Genomic DNA, 25,082 nt, shown 5'->3' with positions numbered 1-25,082 from the left:
GTTTTTGTCAAAAAGACTATCCATATAAAAGAAATTTAATTAGAACCTACAGTAAAGGTCTGATTATGTCTGCTTTATGATTCAGCCTTTATCTTCATGATGTATATGATTATTTCTTTCATGCATTTGGTGTAAAAAATATTATTTTTAAGACTTCTGTGTTCTTCTGCACTTTTTAAAATATTTTAAAAATATTGTTGTCCAAATTTTCATCCTATTTGTACTATTTTAAAAATAGAGATTTTTCCTACTAATCATCTTTTAAAAACTAGAGTTAGGTAATTGGTATTCATGAATAGGGCTTGAAATTTAGAATCAGTTTTCCAAGGGTAACTTGCTCTAAATTGCATTGATGCAGTTTACTCTCCATGCTAGAGGTTCTTGTTTCTTCAAGGAGAAAGTACCTTAATTCTGGAAAAATGAGCTTCACTCCTATAATCTTCCTTCTCTGCTTGTCACGATACATTTCTTTAAGTGAAATCTTTATTGAGAGTCTAATGGATGGACTGACTGATGATAGATTTAGGAAACCATCTTTATTTTATTATAGCTATAACCACAAGTCTTATGTTTCCTCAGACTACTTATTTTTGTTCTTATATTGTTCAGTGGCCCTTCTACTTAAGAATTTTTTAGGCCCCAGGAAGAGAATCATTTACAGTTGAAGAGAAAGAAAGTCTGTATAAGTTCACAGGGGGTCCTGTCTATCAACTTACGTGCTTTTCTTGACTCTCAGTGTTTCACACAGATTGTGAACAGCTATTGATAAATGCAGAAGTTGAGAAACTGTTTGAACTTGTCTACCAGAATCATTTTTATTTAAAAAATTATTGGACTCATTATTTATCTGTAGTTCCAACTTTACTTCATGGCTGTAAGATGCACTATCTTATTTAACTCTAGAAGTAAAATGTCTATTTCACTCTTAAAACATTCATTCACTGTATTCTCCTTATGTATATATATATATATATATATATATGCTAACATATATGATCATATACACATTTACACACAGAAGTTGATGACGAAAACGATACATAATATACATAACTCTACCAAGTTGACCGTGTGTTCTCTGTGATGCCTATATACATCAGGGACGATAGAGAACACAGGAGAAAAGGCAATAAACCAGAGACACATTATGGTTCTTAAGCCAAGTCATCTTGCCAGGTGAAATAGTATATACCTTGTGGCTAAAAGTAGCTGTGGATACTAGTTTTTTCACATAGTGCGGAGATCAGAACTCTCACGTAACGCTAAACCCATTTACCTTTGTTACCACCTGAGTGGCTCCTCTTAGTTTACCTCTTATTATCTACCTAAAGTTAAGCACAGAATTGCTTCTGAACAGATTTTTGTCTTTGTGATAAAGAACAGTTCATTTGGACATAGATTGCTTAATATTATTTTGTTAAGGACTCTTCTACCTTCCATTAATCTTTTATGAAGTTCTGTAAGGCTCCATGCCCACTTTGTTAAATGTTATTTTAATATAATAGCCACATCCTTTTGTTAGTAGGTGTACAACCTAGAAGAATAAGTGATACAAAGTCTAGATCATACCTTAGCATAAATATTTTAAATACATTTATTTATATGTGATTATAGTTTGTTTTAATTTAAGTAATTAACAAGATGTAGATTTTTAGTATCTAAGTAGTGGTGTAATGATGATTTGAATAAAATATTCTGAGAGTTGAAAGAAAAAGGAAATTGATTTAGTTGCTGTTTTAGTGAACCTTGTTAATAAAATACTACAGCATTCTTCTAGAAAATTTAAGTTGAGTATGTATTAGACCCTGAATAGGGAGCAACAGAAGGATATCTTTTAAATGATTATGCTCTAAAACTTAATGTTTAAAGAAAGATTCAGTGTATAGGAGCACATATGAATTGAGTTACCTAGTAGTGAACTTAACACTTTATTCTGGAATATTTCTCCCCCCATCTTGGAAATTAATATACTCTTAAGTGAAATACAAATAGTATTAAAATGAAAAACTACCTATGGATCTTTGTTTCTGAGGTCTTAGAAGGCAGGGGATCTGTTATTTTTAGATGCAGAAGTGATGTCTCTACTTCTAGGTATATAGTTTCAGTAACTGTGTTTGTAAAGATATTAATTAAAGGACATAACTGGTATTGGGGTCTTTTATAGTATGATATTTCTACAGTGTTTAACTTGTGTCTGTTTTTGCATATGAAGAGACAACCTACTCAAAACTTCAGTTATTATGCTAGGCATCATCCTATGACTTCAAAATGAATCTAATTTGAACCACTCCTGGTATATACCATGTGTATGTCAAATGAAATGCACAATATCTTGTTGATTTTTAACCGTTGTTACTTATGGAAGCATTTATTTTTCAAGACTAAAATATTAATTTTCCTTGCATTTCTTTCCATATTAAAAAACCTTTTTCAGATCTAAAAGGGAAAATGTTAAAACAGGAGTAAAACCAGATGCATCTGATCAAGAGCCGGAAGGCCTTACTCTTTTGGTGCCAGACATTCAGAAGACTGCTGAGATCGTCTATGCAGCCACTACCAGTTTGCGGCAAGCAAATCAAGGTACGGCACTAGTCCCTTTTGCTACATTTCCTTTGATACAAAGATGTTTTATTTACTCACTGAAAACTGCATTTTCTTCCCTCTGTTAATGGTTTTCCAGCAAGTTATTTACCTAAAGATTCTGCTGTGTCAGATTTCCAAGCTAATTATGAATAGTCTCTAATTTTAAAATATTAATCTCTACTGCATATGGTATCTAAGACTGTTAGTAGGCTGACAACATGCAATATAAATTTCTCTTTTCTTCCCATTGAAAGTTATGAAATTGAAAACTGCAATTGTATTAAATACCAGATAGTACATTAAATTAAAATTGGCATTTTCACATATTAACAATGGAAGATAGAAGTGATTCTGCATCATCTGTTGCTTCATTGCTGTGACTTTTGCCTGAATGGATAAAATCTTTTTAGCATTTTAAGAATTTAAGCTTTAAAGTTGATAAGATTTTTAGCCTTACTAGTTATTCTTATGAAATAGAAAGAAATCTTTTAATTTTAAGATGGGATAATAGGAAGATAATTATGAAGAGTTTGGTAATTTTTTTTGGCATTCAAAATTTGATCTCTAGAAGTATACGGTATTTTTTTGTTCTACTCTTCAAAATGTATACTTATTTAATTTATCTTGAAATATTAAATAACAGAAAAAAAACTAGGTGAATATTCAAAGAAGGTGGCTATGAAACCCAAACCTTTATCAGTATTGAAATCACTGGAAGAAAAATATGTGGCTGTCATGAAGAAATTACAGTTTGGTAAGTTGAAATCATACTCTTCATTTTTCTGATCTCAATTCATAGTTTGTAATGGTGCTATTAAAATATGTTCTAGTAAAATTAGAATTTCAAACTTGCTTTTACCATGAATTATTCATATACTCTATGTATGTATGTGTGTATGCATATATATTGTTGTTGTTATTATTTAGTCACTAAGTCATGTCCAACTCTTTTGTGACCCCATGAACTGTAGCCTGCCAGGTTCCTCTGTCCATGGGATTTTCCAGGCAAGAACACATGCAAAACTTTTTATCATCCTTCTGTCTCTGAATTTCTAGCTGTATTTACAGTTATGTTTGGGAATCATGATTCAGTAGAAACCTAGGGGAAAAAACAGAGCCAAATGTCTAACAAACAGGCAGAAAGTGGTTTTCTTTCTTTACCTCTCTGTGTCTCTATATCCTTGCCTGAAGGAAGCCAAAACTTGGGGCTTGGAATTAAGTCTGTGACTCTTAAACCTTTTTAACATTCCATGGGATTTACTTTTAGAAAAGGTAGTTATGCATAGTTCTCTTGTAGCCTTTCCCATTACAAAACCCTTGGCAAGTAAGGACTGATGAAAAGATCGCTTAACTACCCTTCATAACATGCTGATCTATAAACAAACACTAGACTTCCAACTTTTAATAACCACTTTTAACTGTTATTAAATGTCCCTCTTTATCCTTCTTGAGAACCAGCCCAAAGGACATTGACTATATTAAAAAGAACAGTGAAGTAGGAGTTCCCCCCCAAAATGTAGATTTATGTCATACTATCAGAGTCACAGGGCATAAGCCTTGATTAATGTTAGTCAGCTAGGAGGCTTCCCTCTTATCACTTAAAATCATGAACTCTACCGGTTGGACATGACTTTAAGTCTCAATGTAAATATATGATGTAAAAATTTCCTCCAGGCATAGCAACAGGGTCTATATATCTGGTGAATTGCTATTTATAAAACTCAAAGGAAATTTTTCCCTGTATTATGTGAAAAGCAGTCGAGTTGGGCAGATGAATATCTCTGGTTTACACATTTGCTAACTGAAAGTATTCAGAAGTCTTGCTGAGACATAGTATATTTGTAGTGCACAGACCATAACACTGTATAGGTCTTCTCCTTTTTTGTAGATTATAAGCTTCTTGAAGGCAGATATATTTTCCTATTTATTATTTACCTCAAAGAACCAGGCCTAGGACCTTGCACTTAGTAACTTCTTGGTAAAATTTATTGCATTAATGATAATTAAAATGTAGTTTTAATGTTTTTTTTTTTGTATATTTAGAATTGTATGTAGACAAGATCAAAAGTTGCCATTGTTTCTTTGTATTTGCCCTAGTATTTGTAGGTACTTTTAATTTAGTGTTACAAGTTATTTAAGTATCTTTGTTTTAGTCCTTTGGTGGATTAGGTTTAATCTGAATTAGAGATAATTTTTTCTTTCTATTCTGTATGAATTTAACTTATAAGTAAAGAATAACTTTAAGTCCTTCCAAATCTTCCTAAATATATTATAAAGAATCAGCCCATTATTTATATTCTGTCAGAGTATTTAGGAGATTTTCCTAATAATCCTCTTTTATCCTGTTAATTCAATTTCAAAAATGATACAGAAGTAAACTGCAGCTTGTCACTTCCGTTTTCTGATTCCAAATCAGTGCAAATAGATAAAGTTTTATACTTTTTAGTATTTCATATTTTGAATTATTTTGGCAAAAAAATAATGTCATTCATTTTAAGAATAAATTTACTACATATCATTTAAGTACTTAGTATAATAGAATCTACCTACATGTCCAAACTGCAAATTAAAAGTCATTTCTGCCTTTGCTTCCATGATATAGTCTATCCATCTAGCAGCATTAACACGCATATGTAGGCATTACATAAACTCTGATAAGTTTGCCCTTCTTCCACGTTGCAGTCTCTCCATTTTGGGTGAAGAAGGGTTAGTGATTTATTTATTTGTGACTTTTGTTATTATAACAGCTATCCTCCATTCTGGTTCTCTTTTTTTTTTCAGTGTTTTTTTTTTTTTTCCTTTTTCTTCTTTTAGATACATTTGAGATGGTTTCTGAAGATGAAGATGGGAAATTGGGTTTTAAAGTGAACTACCACTACATGTCTCAGGTGAAAAATGCAAACGACGCCAACAGTGCGGCCAGAGCCCGCCGCCTTGCACAGGAAGCCGTGACGCTGTCAACCTCACTGCCTCTGTCTTCCTCCTCCAGTGTGTTTGTGCGCTGTGATGAGGAGCGGCTTGACATCATGAAGGTAGAAAAAACAACTCTCTTCTTATCTCTGGCTAATCCAGTTATTCAGATATTCATATAAAATACCACTAGAAATAGCATGAAGTTTTAATACATTTAATAAAAATTCTGTTGACTGTTTTGGATATCAATAAAGGAAGTCTTTTTCTAGTGTTAGTTCAGAGTATGTGAATGAGCGTACCAAGTACCATTCAAAAAAAAAAGATCTAGAAATACCTACCCCGAACAAAGGCTGTATACAGCCTGTCATAGTTTTAGAGCACATTATCAAAGGATTTAATGCCGATCAGTAGGGAAAAAGTCACAGGATTTCTTCCTTATAATCCAAAATACTTCTTTCAGGTTTTATATTATCAGTCTTCAGGTTTTTTTTTTCCTAGGTAATGTAATGTATTTACAGATTCATGTGATCTATGATGTAAGTAGTGGTAGTACAATAATAAATAAAACCTTCAGCTTTATGTTTTAACACTGGTGATCTGACCTCAAATTCCAAGAGATGCTGCAGCAAGTAACTTTCAAAGCTTTGATCCCTGGGGTGGGAGGAACCTTTCTTTACATCATTTAACTAATGGGTTAGTCTGTCTTCCTTAGATACACAGCTGAAACTATTGATCCATTGATTTGAGGAAAGTTTTTTGTTTGCTTGCTTTTTTTGGATAATATTTCAGTAGAAACCTCACAGACCTTGCTTATTGACCACACTTTTCTTTGTTACAAACAGTGGAGCCAATTATTAGATGATTACCTAGGGAACTATTTTATCTGTAACTGGCCCACATAAATTCAGACTTGTGACTTTGTTATTATGCTGCAGCTAACATAAAGAATCCCAAATTGAATCCACAAAACATAAATCAGAGTTGAAACAGATTGAGACTGTAGTACCACTTGCCTTCAGGACCCGAGGCTTTGCTGCTTGCGTCTTGTACACTAAATATCTATTGATTCAAACATAATTCATTAAATAATTCTAATAGTCACTATTGGGTTTTTTAGACTACCAATAACCCTAAGGGAAGGCTTCCCAGGTGTCTCAGTGGTAGAAAATCTGCCTGCCAATGCGGGAGATATGGATTCAATCCCTGGATTGTGCAGATCCCCTGGAGAAGGAATTGGCAGCCCACTCCATATTCTTCCCTGGAAAATCCCATGGACAGAGGAACCTGGCAGGCTACAGTCCATGGGGTTACAAAGAGTCGGACATGACTGAGCGCGCACGTGTGCATACACACACACACACACACACAGCCCTAAGGGACACACCTATTGTTCTCTCAGAACCTTTGGTTATTAGTTGTTATGTGAGAATTTTATTTGTGTTACCTATTTGTCTCATTATCCCAGAAGATAATATTTAAAAGTAAGTTATTTCTCAAAACATTAACTTGATGATTTGAAACAGAAAGTTACTCTCATACATTTGAGATAATGATGTATTAGAGTCTCAAATTTTTGACAGTATGGTAGAGATCATGAAGGAAAGCTCTTAGGAAAAAAGGTAACTTAATATTTTAAAAGGTATTTGCTGTTCAGGTAAGCTTTCCTGTTGGCAGTTGGGCATTTCTCTTTTAAAAGCCCGTTTTCACCAAAACAAAATCAGTTTAATCATAATTTAAAACCGTTTCCTGTTCCTGTGTATGTTTTTAACTTTTACTTTATTTTTAGCACATTTTGACTGAGATGTATATAGGATTTAAGAAGATTATGATGAGTTGTTTTTTTAAAAACAGTATTTAAAAATAGTAACATAGGCTTTTGTATTGGTATGTGCATACTAGGTTCTGATAACTGGTCCTGCGGACACTCCTTATGCAAATGGCTGCTTTGAGTTTGATGTATATTTTCCTCAAGATTATCCCAGTTCACCCCCTCTTGTGAATCTAGAGACAACTGGTGGTCATAGTGTGCGATTCAATCCAAACCTTTATAATGATGGCAAGGTAACGTAATTGAAGTCCTTTGTTTTTAATGCCGAAGTATTGTAGCCCAAAGGTTCTTTGTAATTTGAACTGAATTTTTCCTTTAGTTATCTTCCCTTCAAAACACATGAGTTTCTTCATGTTTCTCTTCCCTGTAATCAAAAATCAGCCTCAGGATTGAGAGAGGAAGAACCGGACAGGGCAGAAACACAATGGCGTTACAAACCACTTCCAGTTTTAAGGAGTTATTGTGAGGGACTGACTTACTCAGCACATTCCTTGGTCAGCTGAGGGCTGTCTCCACTCAGAAAATAGTGGAGCCAGATGTCTGTCTTTGCCACTCACCTTTCTTTACTTTCTGTATCTTTAGCTCCAGTTACCTTTTCACAAGTGCCTAAAGATAACTATCCATGTTTTCTGATATATACCATTAAGTCTGATTTGTGTTAAAATTTTTTATGTTTTCTTATAAATAGAAAAATTGATTCCTATCCCTGCCCCCCCAAAATGTGTAATAAAAATGTAAACGAGGTATAATAAAAATCCTTAAAAATGAGATTTAAAAGAATAATCACTTTTCAAAGTACTTTGGTTTGATGAAATTTCGGTAGTAAATTCTATACTGAGTGTATTCAATGCTTCAAAATTACTCAAAGGTCAGAAGCAATTTCTCAACTTCACAAGTAGACAACTTCTTTGCTGATATGAGAATAGCAGATGTGTGAAGTTGATCTGGTTTATTAGAGATGGCCGAAGTTTTCCCTTGGTTTTGCCTTCCTGTTTTTAAAAGGTGCAGCTTGTCTCAGATCTGTGCTTACAAGTTATCACTTTGTATTCACCATATGCTCAAATCACAAAGTTGGAATTCATTTTCTGGTTTTATTATAGGATACTTAACTAGAGGTAGACCCTACTTTGTTTGAGAAAGCAAAGAACAAGTCTTTAACTGAGCAAAGTAGACAAAATAGCAATGTTGACTTTATTCAAGGGAGAGATCGAACTTAAATAGAGTTTAAGTGTAAATGTTAAGTATTATTTAAGAAATTATTAATACTTCCTTAAGAATTACTGGTATAGGTAACAGGTTAAGGACTTAAGATTCCAGGTAGCATGATATGTGTGATGGTGCTTTAAATGATAATTCCCAAAGCTGTTCATATGCACATCTTTTAAAATTATTAGTGAATTTACTAAATGAATTAATGTATTTTGCATTGTTGTTCTCACAGAGCATTGAAAGAATAGCAAGGAGATGGATTTCTGCTTTTTTAAAGATTGCTTATATTCCAAATTTGTTGCCCATTGCACAAAATTGTTAGTTTACAAGTGCAGATAACATGTCCCAGCTTCTCTTTTTTCCTCAGGTAAATATTGACCTGTGTTTGGCAGATGCTTTGAGTTCATTCTTGCTCTGTGAGCGAACAAGTAACTAGTGTCTTCAAATTTGTTCTGAGGCACTCTGGGGATCCTCAAGATCATTTCAAGGCATCTGCAGGGTCCTCCCTTTTGCTACTTCATGCTTCTGTGAGGGCAGATTTTAGTCAGGCATTTCAACCAAGACAATATATTACAACAAATGGAATGTAGAGGCAGATATAAAATCAGTATCTTTTCTATTAAGCTATATCCCATTTCAAAATTTTTAAAGAGATTTTAAATGTAAAATAATACCACTTTTCCTCACCAAGAATTTTGTTGTTGATGATGTTGTTTGGAAAAGAGTCTTCATTAAAAAAATATGTTACTTCTATTAATCTGTAATAACTGCTAATTGATTTTTCATTAATGAAGAAATTGTAGTGCCACATAAATTTGGATCACATATGAAGATACAAATTTGTTTTAACAGACCTAACCTTAGGGTTTTGTTTGGGGCTATAAAGCTCAGATACTTGGACATAGTAACATTTCAATTTTATTCCTAGTTCTGGATGTTTACTTTTTTTTTTTTTTTTTTTGGATGTTTACTTTTAAAAAGCATTCCTTTCAATTCTGTTTACAACTTTTCTCCCTTCTTTCTCAGGTTTGTTTAAGCATCTTAAATACATGGCATGGAAGACCAGAAGAGAAATGGAATCCTCAGACCTCAAGCTTTTTGCAAGTAAACAAATTTCTCTTACAGTTTCACTTAGAAAATAAAGAACCAAAAAAAAAAAAGAAAATAGAGAACCATCTATGTTTAAGAACATTTTTTTTAGTGACCAAGAATAAACATAGTAAATCATTAAAAATAAAAATGTAGATTGATAGAAAGTACATATGAAATAGCTTATAGGTAAGCAATTAGTACAATGGAATTATAACTCATTTGGAGTTGAGATTCTTAAGTTAGGACATTAAAAATTTCTTTTTGTCAAAATTCCCTGTTAAAAAATTCCCTGACTTGCCTTAAAGTACACTCAGGTGCAACAGGATCAGATAAGTCATATTAGCCTCTCCCATCTCCCAGTCAGTCCCTACTGGCTCAAACTCAGGTGAGTAGAATTTAATAACTACTAGTATTACATATCTCTCCACCCATGATATGATTCTTCTATAATCTAGTTAATAATGGGACTCATCTGAGATTTAGAAGTACTGTCCAAGAATTCATAAATCTTGAGATTTGCCATTCTTATTTTGCAGAGCACTTAACACATGTATTTCATTGCCTTGAAATTTTCTAAGTTAATTTTCACAAGACATTGGACTACATAAAATAAAATGTTCTATATTAATACTATCCCATTAAATCTTTTTTGGCCAGTGCTTTGTCTTAATAGTTCAGAATTCCAACAGAGAGACAGACGTATTAATGATAGGAATTAACTATGTTGCTTGATCCTTAAGGTAACAGAAACAAATTGCTGTTGCTCCATAATAGTTTAAACTCCACATTTACAGTTTAGTGTTTAAGAAAGACAACCATAAATTATCCGCAGGTAAGCCTATTAAAGTTGACCTACCTTGAAAGGATTCTTTTCCTAATTCTTACTTTGTATTTGATAAAAGAGATATGAAAGAGCATTCTTTAGGATGTGACTCTGTTAGATTTTCTGAAAAGACCTTGCAGCATTCCCATGAATTAAAGAAATAGTACTGTAATATAAATTTATTTTCCTTCTGCTATTCGGAGATCCAAGAAAAAGAGAGATTATATGATTCATTCAAAGTAACTAAAGTTATTAGAATATTTCTCCAAGTACCTGCTTCTTCATTTTAGAAATGATTATTTAGGGGGAGGTATAAATTAGGAGTTTGGGATTAGCAGCTACAAACTACTATATATAAAATAGATAAGCAACAGGGTCCCACTGTATAGTGCGGGGCTCTATATTCATTATTTTGTAGTAACCTATAATGGAAAAGAATATGAAAATGAATATATACATATATATTCACTTTTGCTGTATACCAGAAACTAACACAATATAGTAAATCAACAGAACTTCAATTAAAAAAGATAAAAAGTGATATGTTCAAAAAGTTTAAAATATTTTTCTACATGTATGTTACTCTTGTCAACAGAAGCTGTTTTTATGACGAGTTTTACTCTGTAAGGAAACTAAGACATAGCCTGTTTTTCATGACTTATACCTGAGAATTAGAATCAATTTTTGAATTTTTTTGTTGATTTATGTAGTTTTAAAAATAAATTTTCAGTTAATCTTCCAGATTTTCTTAGTTTAAACTTGTATTTGCTGGGACTTCCCTGGCAGTCAGTGGCTAACACTCTGCTTGCAGTGCTGGGAGCACAGCTTCAGTCCCTGGTTGGGGGCCACACATAGGCCATGGGACACGGCCAGGAAAAAGGGAAAAATTGTATTTCCTTTTAACTTTTTCATTGCCTGTATGTCAAGTATATACCAAAAATCCTGGGAGATAAGGAAGCTTACTCGGAAGCATTTAAATTTTACAATTTTGGAAACTTACTACCATCACATAAATTACTATCTCCTCTGTGTTTTCTCTTTAGGGCTTTTTGTCTTACACATAGTTCACATAGTTATAATTATAACAGTCAGTTCAGTTCAGTTCAGTCACTCAGTCATGTCTGACTCTTTGCGACCCCATGAATCGCAGCACGCCAGGCCTCCCTGTCCATCACCAACTCCCAGAGTTCACCCAAACCCATGTCCATTGAGTCGGTGATGCCATCTAACCATCTCATTCTCTGTCATCCCCTTCTCCTCCTGCCCTCAGTCTTTCCCAGCATCAGGGTCTTTTCCAGTGAGTCAGTTCTTCACATCAGGTGCCCAAAGTATTGGAGTTTCAGCTTCAACATCAGTCCTTCCAGTGAACACCCAGGACTGATCTCCTCTAGGATGGACTGGTTGGATCTCCTTGCAGTCCAAGGGACTCTCAAGAGTCTTCTCCAACACCACAGTTCAAAAGCGTCAATTCTTCGGTGCTCAGCTTTCTTTATAGTCCAACTCTCACATCCATACGTGACCACTGGAAAAACCATAGCCTTGACTAGACGGACGTTTGTTGGCAAAGTAATGTCTCTGCTTTTTAATATGCTGTCTAGGTTGGTCATAACTTTCCTTCCAAGGAGTAAGCGTCTTTTAATTTCATGGCTGCAATCACCATCTGCAGTGATTTTGGAGCCCAGAAAAATAAAGTCAGCCACTGTTTCCACTGTTTCCCCATCTATTTGCTATGAAGTGATGGGACCAGATGCCATGATCTTAATTTTCTGAATGTTGAGCTTTAAGCCAGCTTTTTCACTCTCCTCTTTCACTTTCATCAAGAGGCTCTTTAGCTCTTCTTCACTTTCTGCCATAAGGGTGGTGTCATCTGCATATCTGAGGTTATTGATATTTCTCCCAGCAATCTTGATTCCAGCTTGTGCTTCCTCCAGCCCCATGTTTCTCATGATGTACTCTGCATATAAGTTAAATAAGCAGGGTGACAATATACAGCCTTGACATACTCCTTTTCCTATTTGGAGCCAGTCTGTTGTTCCATGTCCAGTTCTAACTGTTGCTTCCTGATCTGCATACAGGTTTCTCAAGAGGCAGGTCAGGTGGTCTGGTATTCCCATCTCTTTCAGAATTTTCCACAGTTTATTGTGATCCACACAGTCAAAGGCTTTGGCATAGTCAATAAAACAGAAATAGATGTTTCTCTGGAAATCCCTTGCTTTTTCGATGATCCAGTGGATGTTGGCAATTTGATCTCTGGTTCCTCTGCCTTTTCTAACTAACATAGTAGATAATTATTTGTGTACATCTGTGTTCACGTAACACTAGAGCATATCCATCTTTCTAGCTTATATTTTTATAATTTCTAATTGCTATGTAATAATCTTTTGAGTTCTTATATAATTGAACTATTTCTCCATTTTTTACTTTCACTTTCATTATTTCCGTTGTTTAGGGATAATACCGTTGTTATATCACTTTAGGGATAATACCGTTGTTATATCACTTTCCCTATACTTTAGATGGCTTACTAAATACTGATTTCCAGATCCGTGACAAAATTGACTTGAGCAAGAGTAAGAGAGGCTATACATTTTTTGTGGCAAGAGTGAATAGCCTTGTCTTCTCCAGACCCTAGGGGAAACTTTCAGTCTTTCCCCATTGAGTGTGATCATAGCTGTGGGTTTTTCATGTATTTCCTTCGTCATGTGAGGATGTTCCCTTCTCCTCCTATTTCCTTGAGTATTTTTATCATGAACAGATGCTGGATTTTGTCAAATGCTTTTTTTGCATCTTTTGAAATGATTATGTTATTTTTAATTTTTATTCTATTAATATGACGTATTATCTTTTTGTTAAATGAATCAATCTTGTTTTCCTAGGATAAAGCTTAGTTAGTTGGTCATGATGTGTGATTCTTTTTGTATGTAATTGGATTCAATTCACTAGTTCTTTTCCTTTTCTTTCTGTCTGTGTCGGGCAGCTTGTGGGATCTTAGATCCCCTACCAGGTATTGAACCTCAGTCCAGGCATTGAAAATGCTGAACTGCCAGGGAAAGGCCCAGTTTGCTAGCATTTTGCTTGAGGATTTTTGTACCCATATTTCTAAGAAACATTGGTTTGTAGGGTTTTTTTGGTGTGTCATACTGCTTTATAAACTAGAAATAAATACATCTAGGCAGGAATGCATTGCCCCTTGTTCTCTGTTAGAAACTTTCTTCAGAGACAGACTACAGAGCCTTAGGAAAAAGTAATTTCTTTTTATTTAGATTTTGGGACCCACAATTACTGTTTTACTCTTTTGTTTGTACCCATAAAAGTACTTTTGCCAGATTAAAAAATCATCCTCAAAAACTTCTGAAGGTTATATGCAATTCAAAAGATTTCCAAAATATTTGAAACAGTGACAAACATTATTAGAATTGCTTAGTTTCTTTGTAATGAGACTGTTAAAAGAATATTTATTTGTGTAAAAATATAAAATTTTGTAGTGTTATGTCATAGGTCTCATATCCAGTAGTAACCTAGTAATAGTCTTGATTATTTGCATAATTTAAAGTCAAAAGTCATATCATTCATTAGAACTATCATCAAGAATTACTACATTTTATCAATAACACCAAATTCTACAGTTGCTTATGTGACTGGTTTTTACTGTTGCTATAGTATACCTAAAATATATATTAATGTCTTATAAATAATTTGTTACGGTTGGATGTTAATAAAGATGTCATGCAAGAGAAAAAACATACTTAATGTCACATAATCAACCATTCATAAACCTATGTATAATATAATAATGTATAAATCCTAACATTTTTCTTAAAATTGAAAATTCTGGAAATCACCCACTAATTATAGTCCTATCCAGTAGCAGCATAATTTTCCATAGAGGAGGGTACTTGCTATTTTGAAAAGCTAAAGCATTTTAACTAAGACTTGTTTCTTTCCATTATCCTAAACGTGTTATTTCATATAATATAGTTTCTTGTTACAGATTAATATTTTGGATTGTATAGTCTGTACTTTGCTGTTTGAAATATCTATAATAAATTTTTTTAATGTAACAGACTAAGTCAAAGAATTAAATCTTCTGACATGATATAATTTGAAAATAAAGGCATTGATAGAAGACAAGATTGCTGACTGGTTGATGGCCTAATAGCAGATGTTAGAGCAAGGTTAAAATTTTTGCTTGACACAGTTAATGAAAGAAAGCTGTTATATGATTCTTGGTTTAGTCAGCCTCTGAATAAATTATAATGAGAACATCTTGCAATTTTGTGGATACTAACATAAAGCTAGAGGAGAGGGACAGTGAATTGAGCCTGTGAATTAAAGTTTTTCTTTTTTTTATACTCTTGACTTCATGAAAATATCAGAGGACTGACTAAAAATCAGTGAACTTACACTATGGAATGAAAATATATTCTGTTTATTATTAGGTTAACTTTAGTATAACTTATGTACATAATATGTTATCTAGTAGATGTTTTTATGCTAATTAATGACTCATTCTAAGAAAGCACTTCAGCCAGATGTAGCTATGATGAATATTGGGTATTTTTTGGTTTGTTTGTTTTTTGGTTTAATCCAGGAAGCTCTTAAGTTTTGTTGATCAAAATGGAGCTCATGCTGACTCCCTTTTGTATACCCATAAGTTAAAATATATTGTTTTTAGAGTAAGGGTGATTTTGTTTTGTGTTTTGCTGTCCTCTGGATGCATGATGTCATTTTTACTCCAAGAAAGAATAGCTATTTGTATTAATTACACTTACTTATGAGTCCTACTGTCTTATACCCCTTGACACCTTATTTAGTTCTCACAGGCATCCTACAATGTCAGTAGGTGTGATTGCTATTTTACAGATGACCAAAATACAGACTCTGAGGGGATGGAGTTATTCTGCCTGTCTTGGTCTCTCTCACTTCATAGCATAGTGTTTCTCGGAGTTAGATAAATCATTAATTTCAAATATTGAAAATCAAACCATTTTAAAAAAGAGAAATCCTTCTTCTCAAGGGTTTATTTACTGGTTTTTCATGGGAGTGTTTTTTGGGCTACAGTAAGATGTGCTGTGATTTAAAATGAGTAAATATGTCAGATAATGCAAGACTCCAGAAATTCCATAAAATGAATCTTTTGACTCCTTAATAGCTTGTTTCACTGAAGAAAAATGAAGCAGCATTTATGTATCTCCTAAAAGGTATATGTTAAAAAAAAGTGAATAGAAGATGCCCATTAAAAGTAGATAATGTCACCCAGGGATAAAAGAACACATGTTATCAATTACTCTTTGAATTTTATTTCAGAAATATTGATCTCTGCTAATGTGTTATCAAATGCAAATGTTATAATTCAGTTTTTTTAGCAGAAAATGTTATACTCAAATTTATGTCTCTAGTTTTATGTCTGTAGCTTTCTTTGTTCTATACAAAAAACATCTATTTTTTTCATTTCCTTTATATAGTTTAGCTATTTAAAAAAAAACAAATGTGGTATGAATCTGAAGTAGTTTATAAATTGTTTGAATCTCCAGCTGCCTGAGTTTTTTAAACTGTATTTTGTCTCAAAGAATGTGAGGTTAAGTAAATAACTGAATCCCATGTTACAAAATTTCTTTCTCTGCTTTTGTAGAAAATGAGGATATACCCTACTTATAAGAGGAAGGTTATTTAAAAGGGAAGAGGAAAGGAAATAGTAAATATCCCCGGAAGATTATTTCAGAAGTATCAGATTTGAGTTGAGGGGAAGTATATAGCCAAGGGAAATCACTTTCCTTCAGTAATATATTTAATTTCAGTAAGTTTAAAAAATTATGAGATCTTTGCCTCAGAGTTAATACACATTAAATTTTCTGTCTGTAGTTGACTTTGACCTCAATATCATGGTTACTTCAGGTCATATTTCACCTTATCTATTCATAGCTCATATATTTCAGGTTCAAGTTTCCAATTTTTAACAGTTTTTATTTTAAGAAAATCTACTCTTTTTCTAAGGTGCATATCCTTAACTTTGCTTAATCATCTTTCCCAGTGAAAAAATGTTGTTAATCCTTTTTAATTTATGAAGTGGGCAGATTGTAGCTAATATTTTCCGGCCTTCAAAGATGTCATATTAGCTTGTTATATATTAGCAAGCAATACTATATTAATAAGAGTGACCTCTCAGTATTGATTATATCTAGAAAAACAAACCTGGTGTATAAGTAGGGGGTTAGAGGTGGTCTTAGAACCATATCATCTTGCCAGTGAAGGGTCTAGTAAGAAGATTTTTGTGATATTGTGAAAGTTAATTTTACTTGAAATTGAAGTAGAGACTGCCTCATGTAGTTTTCCTTACGAGTGAGTATTGTTAAGAGTACATTGTTAGTGTCATGCTGTTTAAGGACAATTTGAGCAAAATGATGTCTACATTGATATGAGATGTTTATAAGCAAGTGTTTTTTCAGTAGTTTTAGGAAAGATCTTTTAGGAAAGATCTTCATACCTATTTTTGTTTTTCAAGGCTTCAAGAATGTAAAATATATGATATATAAATATATAAGATTAAGCTGTACTTTTTCTTTAATAAAATATTTCAGTGTCAGTTATTAACATCGACTTTATGGTGATAAAATCATGTGGAAGCACTTACTTAAAGGGACTCCTAGTTGATGAAGCAAGATATTAGTTCCCTGGTAGTAAAAATGTCGTGTCATAACTGTTTTTTGTTTCTTTGTTTCAGGTGCTGGTGTCCGTTCAGTCCCTTATATTAGTAGCGGAGCCGTATTTTAATGAACCAGGATATGAACGGTCTAGAGGCACTCCCAGTGGCACGCAGAGTTCTCGAGAATATGATGGCAACATTCGGCAAGCAACGGTTAAGTGGGCGATGCTGGAGCAAATCAGAAACCCTTCCCCGTGTTTTAAAGAAGTATGTTCAATGAAATTAATGAAATACTTTTTAAAGACACTATAGAATGTAGTTTATTAGTGTTATACTTGCATTTATATTTAGAGTATCTGTGGTGTAATTTACTCTTGTCTTTAATCATTAAAAATCAGTGGTAGTATAGTACAGATGAATTTTTTAAACCATTACTTCCGAAAAGACATCTGACTGTATTTTTGAACAGTTTTATTAATTCTTTATTTTTCATGGCTGCCATTCTACTAGCATAATGTCTGTGCCAGTTATGTTAATATATGCTAGAATATGTTACTAAAATAAGCCTCATAAAAATAGTTTGGTTTTTTAATATTATTATTAGAGGTTAAGATATTTTTCTTGGAAAAGGAAATGGCAGCCCACTCCTGTATCCTTGCCTGGGAAATCCCATGGACGATGGAGCCTGGTGGGCTACAGTCCATGGGGTGGCATAGAGTCGGACATGACTTAGCAACTGAACGGCAGCAGCAGTGAGATACTTCAGTAGTTATCTTGCAGATAGAAACTCTGCCCTTATACTAATATCTGTGAGCCAACATTGAAGAAAAAGATAGTTTTCTTTTCTTTGGGAAAAAGTTGTATTACTTTCTGAAACCTGTCTTGATACTGTGACATGCCTTTATTCTACCACATCCTGAAGTGTGGCTCTTTTCCTGGGTTTAGTTACCTCTCTTTAGTCTGCCTAAAATATGATTATATTTTTCACTTGTCATATCAGATTACTTCATCATATCTTAACACTATAACTCTGTCATGAAACATTTTTGTTCTTAGATTGTACTAGAAACCACAATACTTTAGAGGAAAAATTGGCATATTTACCTGACAGAAAATTGATCTTTAGTATCTTTAAAGATATTTAAAGTCTTTAAAGATCTTATAATATTTTTAAATTGATTGTTAATTTTGTTAAGCAAATATTGTGTTATTACTATGTAGCTATATGTATGAAGTTAAAAAGTGGCATCATTGAATCTATTGAAAGAGTATAAAAACGTTTCTTCCTTTTGTTATTACTAAATAATTTTGCACTTTGAATGACAAAGTTGGATATTTATTTTTGCAATTTTTGTATTCAAGGCTGTGGATAATTATTACTTTTCCTAATATTACAGGAAATACAAACATGCATTTCTTTATATTCTGAAGCATAGTGTTCTGTCCCTTTTCAAGCTTGGGTAACTTACATTAAGTAACTCGTTTCAGAACCAATACGTAGGTATTGCACTAAGGTACTCTGAACCCAAGGAAAAACAAAACTCAGTTCCTGCCCATGAAAAACTTAACATTGCTCCTGTTTGTATCATAAACTAATTTCTCAGTGTCCTTAAGACTCAATGCATCCAGATACATAAACTACTTGACAACTCTACTAGAGTATATAATAACCACCTCAAACCTGAACACTGTAAAACTGCACTTCGATCCTTCCTTCCTTCCTTCTTTCAGTAAAAGCAGCATTTAAGCCCCAGACCTTAGCCACTTGTGGCTTTGTCCTTTTACTCACATACTGCTGCTGCTGCTAAGTCGCGTCAGTCGTGTCCGAATCTGTGTGACCCCATAGACGGCAGCCCACCAGGCTCCGCTGTCCCTGGGATTCTCCAGGCAAGAACACTGGAGTGGGCTGCCATTTCCTTCTCCAATGCGTGAAAGTGAAAAGTGAAAGTGAAGTCGCTCAATCGTGTCTTGACTCTTCGCGACCCCATGCAGCCCACCAGGCTCCTCCGTTCATGGGATTTTCCAGGCAAGAGCACTGGAGTGGGGTGCCATTGCCTTCTCTGTACTCACATACTACATTCAGTCTATTCATTGAATCTTGCTCTGTGCTTATCATGGCTCTTCATGTTAGGTTGTTTCTTACTCATTTTGTATCCTTGTACGCATCAAACTCAATAACTTACTGGTGAGTTTAATAACATCCATTCCCAGGCTTTCCTAATGATTTTTCCGTTTTAAGTGTTGTCTTTTCTTTAGGGGAGACAAGCTCATTGGGCAGTGTAGTAAGTAGCTCACACAGAATACAGAATAATAATTCCCAAATGACCTATTTTCTAGCTTAACTTTGTCCAAAACACACTTTTATTACCCACACAGAAATTTTAGTTTTCCAAAGAGAGAAGTTTAAAAACTTGAAATGTAAAGTATATTTATCACATGGAGATAAGCTTCATAAAATAAAATCTTGTTTATTAAGTTATCCAGAAGACAAAATTAATAGTGCCTGTTTTAGGGCTGGGTACTGATTTTTATGCAAATACCTGTGATTTAGAATCTCTTTACCCATCCCGATGTTGTTTGAGTTCTCTTTGAAAGATAGAAATTGACAAGTTTTTCTGTTTTCAGTACTTTTTCTCCTAGTTATTCATTTATTTACCTTTACTTCTGATTCTGTTGTGCTCTAGATATTTTACGTTCTCTGGATAAGATTAACTAATGAAATGTCTGAGTGGGATAGGACATTACTTTTTGCTCTAGAACCTGGCTGTTTGAACATACATCATCTGATGCTATAATCCTGCTTCTTCCCTGTTGTTAATAATAATGTACAGTTCACCACACTGAGTCTCTGGAGACAAAAAAAAAAATTGCCGTATCTTTTAAATGTTATTTCTTTGTAATGCCACATATGCTGTCTTTTAACTTCTGACCTGGTCACCTTGTGTCCTCTGGCGGGGTTTACCCTTAAGGTCATACACAAGCACTTTTACTTGAAGAGAGTGGAGATCATGGCGCAGTGTGAGGAGTGGATCGCCGACGTCCAGCAATACAGCAGCGACAAGCGGGTGGGCAGGACCATGTCTCACCACGCGGCGGCGCTCAAGGTGAGTCGCCCGCCCTCCCTGGAGCCTTGCCGGCGCTCTAAAAGAGGAGGTGTATGTTCCTAACAGAACTGTGACCACTAGCAAGAAACGTTAAATGTATTAAGTTCAGAGGCTCCCCAAAGTCTACAGAGAAGATACGTTCCTTTTGATAATGAATTGGCAGTTCCTCAAATTAAAAATGAGTATAGGAACTGAGCCAGTAGAGCTTCACAGAGTTGTTTGAAAATGATGGCGAGGTACTGCACTGTGTTCCTCTGGGCCTCTTCCTTTGCAGAATTTTGATACTTGCAGTAGTGAGGGAGATGGTAGAGCCCCTGACAGCTGATTGGTGTGGTAGTTCGTGTCTGTGATACAAATCTGTTTGGGAGGAAGTGAGCTGTTGTTTTCGACTTGGGTGTTCAGAGAATGGAAGTGTAGAACATGATGGTTTGGGAGTGAGTGGATTTTTTTTTCTTTTTTTGGATGTGGGAATCATAGCTTCAACAGCCACTCTTTCTTCCCTGCTTTGGGATATCTGCTCGCCTCTGTTCCTTTTATTCTCCGTTGATTATGATTATCTCTACTGGCTCCTTTCCTTCTAACTTTAAAAAGTATCTTCACTTAAAATGATTAGATGATGATAATGATAAGGGTTTATTAGTTTTTTATTGGTGAATTTTTTAAATATTCCTGTTTCTTCAGGTTACACACAGAAATATTTATGAATGTAAAACCATGTGATATCTGAGGCTTGCTTCAAAATAAAACAAGAAAAGTGGTGGGACTATAGATGAAGGAAGACTAGCCATGAGTTGTAAATGTTGAAGTAGACTCAAGGGAGTTTTATTTTATTTTATATTCTGCCTACTTCTGTGTATGTTTGAGATTTTCCATTTTATATAAAAACCTTTAAAAAGAACTTTTTCTCCTTAACATCTGCATCTTACTAAGATAGTTTTATCTTGCCCCATTTATAAAAATGTTTTTGCCTTTTTACTACCAAACTAGAGCTCTTAATACTTTTGCCTCTGTTTTTAAATAACCCTCTCACCAAAGAGCATTTTGCAGTTGAATTTCCATTCTGTGAAAGTTACCAACTCTCTGATTCTTAAAAGCCAGTGAGTGACCCTGGCTTCCCCTCTACAGACTCATCCCCCCTTCAGGCCTTTACAGATGTTGCTTTTCATCTGCTGTGCTGGCTCATTTCCATTCAATTTTCATCTTAAATTTTGCTTCATGGAACCTGCCTTGACTTTTAAATTGGATGATTTCAGTATAATCTCTTGTAACACCGTACCTACCTGTTAAAAACTGTCACAACGCTGATCTAATGTTTGTGTTCCCCCTGTACTTTTCACCTCTGGACTGTCTTTTCACTTGTTTCTTCTAGTGCAGACTTTTAAAAGTTGTCTGCTCTTAGCTTTCTCAAAGTTGTATTACTGGCATATTATTTGGATATCCTGTCTTTCTAACTTTCTGTATTTACTTAATTTTAAACACTTCTCTCTGTCTTAAAATCTTCAGATTATATTTATACCCCCCTTCATCTAGCTCACCCATCTGTTCAGTGCTGCCTTCATACAGAAATTTCCCTCCCCATTTTTGTTTCTAGTGCCCATAGCTCAGTCTTCCTGTCCTCCCACTCCCACCCTTGCAGTTTTTTCTGTAGCACATAACCAGATGGGTATCTTCCCAAGTGTGTTTAGATATGTCTTTCCCTGACACAAAAACTCAGTGGCTGAAGTCCAGCGTCTTTGGCTTTGCTGCTTCAGTTGGTATGTTGCTTTTATCTCAGATTCTCATTGTCTTTTGTTTCTGTGTCATCTTGATTTTAAAATCTTTATCTCTGAATCAGTCTACATTTTCATCATCTGAGATATACTTTTGCTGCTGAATGCTAATTGAGAAAAGCATGCAGCTGCTCTGTTTAATTTCACAATAAAGGCATAGTATTCCCACCTTAACTGGGCCTCCATAATTGTCAATTTTGTTTTTTCTTCTTTTTTTGTTTTTGTTTTTGTTTTTTCTTCTTTAGCTAATGTTTTCTCCTATTGCTCACTGTAGAAGGGAAATTGGGGCTAGAAAAATTTTAAGTTGCCAGCATGTAAATATACTTTGAAGCCTTAACAAATGGCTGTAAATGTATAGTTGTCTTATCTTGCTTATGTATAGAATAAGCATACATATTACATTTGGCTGGAATGTAGGCTCTTTTAAGTCAGAGATCATATAGTTGGTCCTCTGTATCCACAGGGGATTAGTTCCAGGATCCCCTGCAAATACCAAGATTCACAGATGCTCAAGTCCCTTAGAGAAAATGGCATTGTATAGTCGGTCTCTATCCAGCTGTATCTTCCTTATTTTACTCATTGCTTTTTACATTATTACTGTTGAACACAGTGCCTTGTTCTAAGAATGTTGGTTAATTTTCAGCGTCAGCTATTTACACGCCTAATTTTCAAAGTCCTTAGTGTGAGATTTGAGATCCTTTGTCTCTCACTGCTGCTGCTAAGTCACTTCAGTTGTGTTCAACTCTGAGCGACCCCATAGACGGCAGCCCACCAGGCTCCCCCGTCCCTGGGATTCTCCAGGCAAAAACAGTGGAGTGGGTTGCCATTTCCTTCTCCAGCGCATGAAAGTGAAAAGTGAAAGTGAAGTCTCTCAGTCGTGTCTGACTCTTAGCGACCTCATGGACTGCAGCCCACCAGGCTCCTCTGTCCATGGAATTTTCCAGGCAAGAGTACTGGAGTGGGGTGCCTTTGCCTTCTCCTATCTCCCACTAGAAAGTTATAAACTAAAGCTTAATGTTTGTAAACAACCAACCACTCTCTATTAACATCTCTATATCCTTCCATACATGGCAGTATCGGGTAATACAAAGTTAGGTACTCTCTCTAGATCTATTTTCTTCATTTTTTTACATTTTTAAAAATTCTGATGATGAAATTATCTCTAAGGTATATTCCAAGCATGACATGAGATAATGAGTATGAAACATTTCAAGCGTTCTGTATAAGGCCTAGTACCTGAGAAATACTGTTTTCATTCATTAAAATAGCAGTGGGTTTATATTAATTTATGGACTGTTTTTCTCAAAAATGTTTAGTCAGAGGCAGCGTGTATCACAAGTTAAGATACTCTCTTTAACTTGAAACTGTGTATTGCAAATGACCGGTGTCCTCTAAGCCATTAATAATGCAGTTTCTGTTACAGAGGTTGGGGTCATGCTACTCAGGTACTCAGGGCTTATCAGCAACATCAGATATTTTGAGATAGAGGTTTGTGCCAGTTTTGTTCACTTGCCTGTTAGAGTAGCTAGCTTAAGGAAGATCCACAGTAAATATTGGTAGACCCAGTTCTTTGGATTTTGTTTTAAACTGATCTCCTCCCTTCAGTGATGATGTGCTAGAATCCTAGGGTTTGCAGTTCTAACATCACTCCTTCTCCCCTGCACAGCGTCACACTGCTCAGCTCCGAGAAGAGCTGCTCAAACTTCCCTGTCCTGAAGGCTTGGACCCTGATGCCGATGATTCCTCGGAGATGTGCAGCGCCACAGCGGGTGCTGAGGAGACTCTAATGCATGATCAGGTCAAATCCAGCAGCAGTAAAGAGCTCCCCAGTGACTTCAAATTATGAGCTGCGTTGACATGGACATCATAGACACAAAGGCTTTGAAGCACAAGCCAAATATGTCAATATTTGTATGTAAGAAACTAATTATGTAATAGGTAATGAAACTGAAACTATACTACACCCTTAAGGAGATCCAGTTTAATTCAAGGTGATCTTTTATTTACCTGTACAAGAGTGTAAGCTTTTGTGTGCTTTTATTTTTCAATTGTGAGAACCACTGATTGGTATGTTCAACAAATTTGTGTATACAAAGAAATGGAGAAATCACTGATTATATAAGGGAAACTACCTTAGGAAAGAATGTTTACTGAATGTTTGTTTTCTTTTTTTTTTTTTACTGTAGAGTGAAGGGTTGTTAACAAAGAATATATATTGGTCATTCTTACAACTACTATTTAAAGTCAGCAACTTTTCACTGAATTTGATAGATTTTATGTTTGGCCATATCTTCATGCTCATATTTGATTTCTGAAGACCTCCTCCATACACTTCAATAAAAGTTAAATGGACATACTCCCTCTTTTTTGATTTACTGGTACATTTTTTAAATGATAAATCTGCCATAAAATGCATTATAGCTGAAGACTTGCACTTGTATGGATGAATTTATTACATTCAACATATTTAATTTTATGCTTTCTAAAATTCTAAGATGCAGAAAAATAAATGAACATGATTTTATTCTATGCCAATATTTGGGCCTGTGAATGTATCTGTTATTTGAATTTAAGTCTATGAAAAAGAATGGTCAATCTGAAAAGTCACTCTAAACTGAATTTTCCTTAAAGGGCTCCTGTCTTCCTGGACTATCTGGTTTTATTACTAACTTCACATGTATGTATTAAACATGAGGCTCTGTAGAGCAGAGAGGATGGACCTCTCTGGTGCTGTACTTGCCATATAGGCTCATTTTCATGCAAATTCTTCCTAGAGCCAAATAAATAAAGACTTAGGTGTATTAGTATGTCTTGTTTCTAAAACAGTTTGCCATGGTGTGAAATGCTATTTCTATAAGGAATTGGACACTTTCAAGAGCTACTTATGGGAAAGGAAAGGATATATATATATATATTTTTTAGACCAGTTATCAAAACCTAAGATGATTCTGGACAGTGTCTCTACAAAATAAACTGGCCTGTGAAAACCCTGAATCTGGAGCTGACCAGGAGGAGAAGCTGTATCCTCAACAGTGAGTTCATCTGTGAAGGAACAGGAAAAGTAGGGATCGTGATACTCTCGCAGCAAGCTCCAGAGCCCCGTAAAGTGAATGAATTG

At 34.6% G+C, this 25,082-nt stretch overlaps 1 protein-coding gene across 10 annotated transcripts in view; it reads left to right on the top strand.

Moving 5' to 3' along the window:
• Positions 1-24,501, top strand: part of BIRC6 (baculoviral IAP repeat containing 6) — a 210,533-nt gene extending 186,032 nt beyond the window's left edge. For 9 of the 10 annotated variants that reach the window (XM_043918289.1, XM_043918288.1, XM_043918290.1 and 6 more), the window contains 8 exons: positions 2,435-2,580; positions 3,227-3,337; positions 5,398-5,615; positions 7,396-7,557; positions 9,560-9,637; positions 17,170-17,358; positions 20,061-20,195; positions 23,631-24,501. In XM_043918289.1, coding sequence (XP_043774224.1) covers positions 2,435-2,580; positions 3,227-3,337; positions 5,398-5,615; positions 7,396-7,557; positions 9,560-9,637; positions 17,170-17,358; positions 20,061-20,195; positions 23,631-23,810 — 1,219 coding nt within the window. In that variant the 3' untranslated portion in view covers positions 23,811-24,501. Of the gene's footprint in view, positions 1-2,434; positions 2,581-3,226; positions 3,338-5,397; positions 5,616-7,395; positions 7,558-9,559; positions 9,638-17,169; positions 17,359-20,060; positions 20,196-23,630 lie in introns of those variants that run through there. The other variant, XR_006343615.1, reaches the window with a different exon arrangement.
• Positions 24,502-25,082: the final 581 nt, after the last annotated feature.

The sequence above is a fragment of the Cervus elaphus genome, chromosome 11 (genome assembly GCF_910594005.1).
Source record: "Cervus elaphus chromosome 11, mCerEla1.1, whole genome shotgun sequence".
NCBI lineage: Eukaryota > Metazoa > Chordata > Mammalia > Artiodactyla > Cervidae > Cervus > Cervus elaphus.
The sequence above is the reverse complement of the archived record's forward strand: the minus strand, read 5'-3'. Positions and strand labels throughout refer to the sequence as shown.